Genomic DNA, 5665 nt, shown 5'->3' on the forward strand with positions numbered 1-5665 from the left:
ATCACCATGAATCATTGCATGCACCTTGCTCATTTTTTCTTTGACTAAGATACGAGTTTTAGTGAAACATCAATTGTTGTTTTGCGTAGGTGCTATTCATGAATGTAGTTACTATTGCTCAAGGTTATGTACAAAAGTAAGGAATTTTAATTATAAGTATGCAAAAGAATTTTTTGAGGTGTTTTTGTTAATTTCATGTACCATTTTATTTAAATTTGTAAAAAAAGGACACTTCATTCTCGGTACCAAACCAGTGTTACTTTTGCATGCACTGATGAGTTAAAAAAAGCCAACAAAAGGGCACTTAATAGAGTCTTTTTTGAATACAAATCTAAAGTATTAACAGTAAAAGTCCTTGCAAAAGGATTTGGTGTCCATCTACCATTGTATTAGGATTTGATATTGTATCTATTTGGATTTGATGGATGGTTTTATAAGGATGCCTCCCTAAATTTTGCTCCTTTTTTTTGCAATTCTATCTGCACCAATGCTTTTAAAAAAGAGAAAAAAAGACACTATAGTCTTGTTTTGATCTTAAACTAAAGTATTAGCAATAAGAGTCCTTGTGATAGGATTTGACGCCTATTTACCTTAATATTAGGATTTGGCATTGTATCTACTTGGATTTGGTGGATGGTCTTATAGGGCTGCCTTTCTAAACCTTCTATAACTTTTGGAAATGTATCTTAATACTCCCTGACTTATGTTAGAAAAAGGCCAACAAAAAGGACACTCAATAGAGTCTTGTTTTAATACCATAGTGAAGTATTGGCAATAGGAGTCCCTAGCTACAATAGACATCTGCCCTTCTTAAGGCATTTCTTCGTTGTTTGGTTGGTCAAAATTCTCCTTGGTCCATCATTAGAAGGGCTAATTGTTCTTCGATAGCATCGGGGAATACAAAAGGGTATCCATCAATCAAAGGGAAGTACATTAAGATGCTCAATGGTGGTCAACTAATTTAAAAAACACGAACATGTTAGAGCAATGGAAATGTGAAACTGCTATGTAAAAATAAGAGAGTCTTCTCGCCTTCATTCTAATTTAGTAAACACTAACGTGCTAGTGCATTGGAATCGAAATATATGTGGAAGTGCTATGCCAGAATAAGAGTGTGTTCTAGCTTTTATCCAAAACTCTAGTAGAGAACCACACCAAGGCTTGTACATAGAAATTATATCAATATTGTTCACCAAACATGGTGCCTTCTTATATTCTTCTAGCTAGCTAATCTACAATTACAACTGACTTGCAATACTTTGAAGGGGAAAATGAAAATATGTTTTTCGTTCAAGGGAAGGGTGCCAATTCTTTCCAATGCCTGGCCTTTTAAAGAATACCCTTCAAAGCACTGCACAATGTAAACTGCAGCTGGCGTTAATCTGGTGCTCATCCATGAAAACAGAACAGTTTTTGCACCTTCTCACAAATAAAATGCACGATTCGGTTCACATACAAAACACCCGATTCGGTGAGCTCAGAGCACACGATCGTAACGAGCTGCTTGCTGCGATGCAAAACTCGACTTTTTGCTGTTTCAGTAGGATTCACTTCTCTCATTCACAGTCGTTCTCCTGTGTTAACACTGTTAAAGGAAGGTCAAGAGTACTCAGGTTTAAAAATCATGCGCATCAGTTATGTGCATATAGAGATACCAATGTCCTCGTCTAGATCTGCCTCGGTGCCTGTGGCAACAATATTAATGTAGAGAATATAATACAATGTATGAATTTGCCTCGGACCGGGCGATTTGTTTCTACACCTGATATCCGTCTGCTACTGTCAAATGTCCGACGTATATCTTCGCATGCCCGATGCCTCAGCAGAGAGGAAATCCAATCTCTGGCTCATCCTGCCTCGTTAGTAGCTAACCTTCGCAGTCTATTGCAAATTATTGTGATGCCTAACTGGAAAAGAATACCTTCATGCAGCTGCAAACTGCAGATTGCGTCCAATGCAGCTGTAATTAAAGAAAGTCGTGTACAAATGACTGCCAGATGGTCAAGAAAACCCCGTCTTACAACCACAGAAAATGAAGAAACTGTCACATTGAATTCGAAGCTGTTCCGCATATCATAAATACCTCCATGACGAACAGAGGCGGAACTCGATTCAAGATTATGCAGGTGCGGAAAACAGCCGAGGCGGATATGACAGATGCTCGGAACCACAGCACCTCGTAGTCTGTCAGTGAGAGGCAAAAAGATATAGAAAGCAAGGGTTTGCACTTCCCTATCTTTACTGAAATCTCAGAGATATAGCCTGAGAAACACAATGATAATTAGCCAATGTAATGAAAATTTGAAAAGGGCCAACATTATTAGACTTTTATTTAGTGTCTGATTACCATATAAACGTGGCAGCAGTGGGAGTTAAACATTCGTAATTGATGACCTGTAGAACGATAGTCTCCATCCAAATCAGCTGCTCCTTTGTAAAGCATGGCTGTTGACATCTTCCATGAGAGAGATGATACTGCAAATGAAGACGATTGCGTCATTCTAACGAGTAGAAGAGAGCGGTATTTCACCATGTTCGAACCCGCTAATTTTCAAATCACACCTTGAGAATTGAGTTTCTTCTAGTTTTGCCCCAAGGAGCCAGAGCCTCTGACAATTGACCAGAGTTCCAGATCGATCCAGCAAGCTAGCTTACTGCTCTGAAGAGTGTATCAAGTTGATACTCGCAATTTGTACAATAATTAGTCGACTTTAATTAAGTCTGATTGCCTGAAAATTACAGCGGTCTGTTTAAATATGTCATTGAGAGCAGGATTGCCTGAATCTGCCAAACCACTACAAAGTAGCGATGCGGCTCATATATTCCTGTGGTATGGCTACGTTCCAGATACACCCTCTCTTTCATGCAGCTTATCCAGAATATCTTCCAAATCGTCTGCTGGATTGGCAAAATGAAACTTCTGCAATGTCGACAAATTACAGCGAGGACCATCTTGTCAATTATAAAAAAATTCAGCCTGCTTTTACAAGGTGACAAGTGTTGGAATAAAATAACAAATAACCCAGCTTCACGCCTTGAGAATCCAAAGGGTACCAGCACCCGTTCAGATCACTGATCGTCATCCTATTTAACTACCCTTTTTTTTTTTCCATAAGCAGTAGGGAGAATTGTATTAGAAAGGAACAGAAGTTACATCGGTAGGCTGCCGAGCCAGCCTATAGATTATAACAAAACCAGGTAATTCAGATAATCCTACAAGAGTTACATTAAGCAAAGTGGGGCAGGGCATCACATTTTGCAATTGGGCAACGAACATATTCCCTTCCTGGACTTGAGACCCCAACTCCTGACACTTCTCCCACCTTTCTCTGGTGAGGATCTTATCCTGGCCTTCAATCATTCTTCTGTAATAGAATCCCCCGTCCTTTAAAATAGCTTTTTTAGTTTTGTATAAAGTGATCTGGTCGGTAGCAACCTTCAGGGCCTGTACATTGACATCAGCAAAAAATATTCTCAGACTAGGTGTCTGGTAAGCTCCCTCAAATATAAAAAAATTCCTCCGCCTCCACGAGATCCAGAGAAATTCAGCCCTAGCTTTGTTCCAAAAGATAGAAAGAAAGCCACTATAGCCTCCTAACAACAGTTGCTTCCAAGAAAGATTGAATCCCAACACTTTGACTAGCGGGGCAAGCACCTGGAAGTTGGCCGGACAATTTAAAAAGAGGTGAAAAATATCCTCCATTTGATGGTGACACCTGCCACATCTACCATCACCTAGATTGGCTTGGAGCATCCTCTTTCTTGCCCATACCGATTCGTGCAGAATAAACCATAAAAGCACAGACTTTTTTGGGTTCGATAGCCTTGGACCAAATGTTTGTAAACTTGAATTCCCATTGTTTCCTGGAGAGAGAGAGAGATCTTCCATCTCTTGTTAAGAGTACGGTAGAGAGGAGGGTTCAGATCGGGAGCTTCGCACAAGGGGTTGGTTAACTTGAATCCACCCTCCCACACATAGGCCTTGAGATTCATAGGTTGAGTAGAGTGGAGAGTCCATTTCAGGTCCTTGGGGAAGATATCCATCCTAGTTTTTAGGATAATTAACCAAGGGCTCGTTCTATACCGTAAGGAAAGGTCAAGGTCAGTTAGCCAGTCCTGGTTAGCATGATCCCACAATTGGTGCCAACATGACAGACCTCTGTTGTGTAAGGCAGGGAGAGCCGGTAGTTGAAGGGAGGGCCACCAGATGGAGTCCCCAGGGGGAATGAATAAGTAGTGTTTAGAGAGGACATTCGGCGTGTAACACACACACACACTAATGTAATCTCTCTACCTTCTCTCACTTCTCCTTCTCAGTGTAACACACACACACACACACACACACACACACACACACACACACTAATGTAATCTCTCTCAACACAATGCCCTTCCATGCTGCCTCTGATAGTGGGAGGCCTCCTGGCCTTTTACTCCCACATGGTATCATTCGCCAGCTTCTGCTGATCTGGGTCCTACAAGCAGTAGATGAAGACCAAACCTCTTCGGACGTCCTGTTGTAGTCCCTAGCAATTGCTACTATTTGTGATGATGAATCCCAAGATGCTGCACCTGTAGCCGTTCGAACCCTGTTCATGTTGCCCCCTCCTCATGATGGCACATATTATTGCATCTGCTACTCGCTTGCAGAAATTACCTTCCCTACTGCTGATATCAAATATGGGCACGCTGTCCTATTGGCTGTTGTAATGTCAATACCTCAATTTGCTCTGCTGCTTTTGAGCCAACGAAACCTTTCCGACATTGGCATGTCTTGCAAGATTCGTCACCAAGGGCACCCTCTTGTTGCAGACGCTATCAAGTCCTCCCAGTGCACCCATGCGGCCAAAATTAATCCTGCATCACCTAATGTGGCCAAGAATGTCGCCAATGCTGCATGCACAACATCTGTAGCCCAATCTGCTGCCGCTCTTGTGAATTCTTCACATGCTGACCGTGCTGCTATTGAAAAGGCAGAACAAGGCGCCCTTGCTGACGCCAATGCTGCCACAACACATACTGCGGCCAATTTCTCCTGATATGCCACCTGTACAGCCTCCAACTCTACAGCCATTGTAGCAACCACAAGTGGCACCAACCTTGCAATCGGCACCGCCGTCAACCCTGGTGCAGACAAAGATGCCAATAGTGCAAACGTAGCCGTTTCTACTGTAGCCCATAATGAGGAAGCAATTATCACCACCTTCCTTGAATCCCAGCTGATGGAGCCAGTAAATCAAACAAATGGGGTTGACCTTGCTGCCGCACTTGCTATTGCAACAAACACTACAAGTTTTAGACATTTTTACACCTATGAAAATTGAGCGTAAATATCACTTTTATCACTCTAACATGTGAATAACGTTTTCTAGACTCCATTTGAATGTAAATATCATGGCTTTTACACATGGCCTTTTTTCTACATCCTTTTTTTCCGAGTGGAAAATTTAACTATACTTTTTTCAAGCAATGAAATAGGAATTTCTAGGTAAAAAAAGCAACTTTCTTACGTGTAAATATTTATACCTTAAACAAGTTTATGTGTTTTTTTTGCAATGAGTATATTTACTTACCTTCGAGTAGCATTTCAACGGAATTTTTTTTAATACAACTATACACGGCATGAATTTTTCTCACACAATCACAACTTTCATATATTTTCATC

General features: G+C 41.1%; 1 protein-coding gene across 2 annotated transcripts; it reads right to left on the reverse strand.

Annotated features, from left to right (window-relative positions):
- Window positions 1-1614: 1614 nt before the first annotated feature.
- On the reverse strand, window positions 1615-3430 carry LOC147422857 (uncharacterized). 2 transcript variants are annotated; one of them, XM_086503179.1, is made up of 6 exons: window positions 3155-3430; window positions 2563-2581; window positions 2348-2475; window positions 2243-2262; window positions 2084-2184; window positions 1615-1960 (listed from the first exon to the last, which is right to left on the reverse strand). In XM_086503179.1, exons 1-6 carry the CDS (start codon window positions 3359-3361, stop codon window positions 1848-1850), a joined length of 588 nt encoding a protein of 195 aa, XP_086359305.1. In that variant the 5' UTR covers window positions 3362-3430; the 3' UTR covers window positions 1615-1847. The 2 variants fall into 2 exon arrangements, 1 of the variants encoding a protein (XP_086359305.1); XR_015186801.1 differs by lacking the exons at window positions 2243-2262; window positions 2348-2475; window positions 2563-2581; window positions 3155-3430 and having other exon boundaries at window positions 1615-1990; window positions 2084-2221.
- Window positions 3431-5665: the final 2235 nt, after the last annotated feature.

Source organism: Adiantum capillus-veneris, chromosome 27 (genome assembly GCF_014529385.1).
Source record: "Adiantum capillus-veneris isolate H3 chromosome 27, ASM1452938v2, whole genome shotgun sequence".
NCBI classification, from domain to species: Eukaryota; Viridiplantae; Streptophyta; class Polypodiopsida; order Polypodiales; family Pteridaceae; genus Adiantum; species Adiantum capillus-veneris.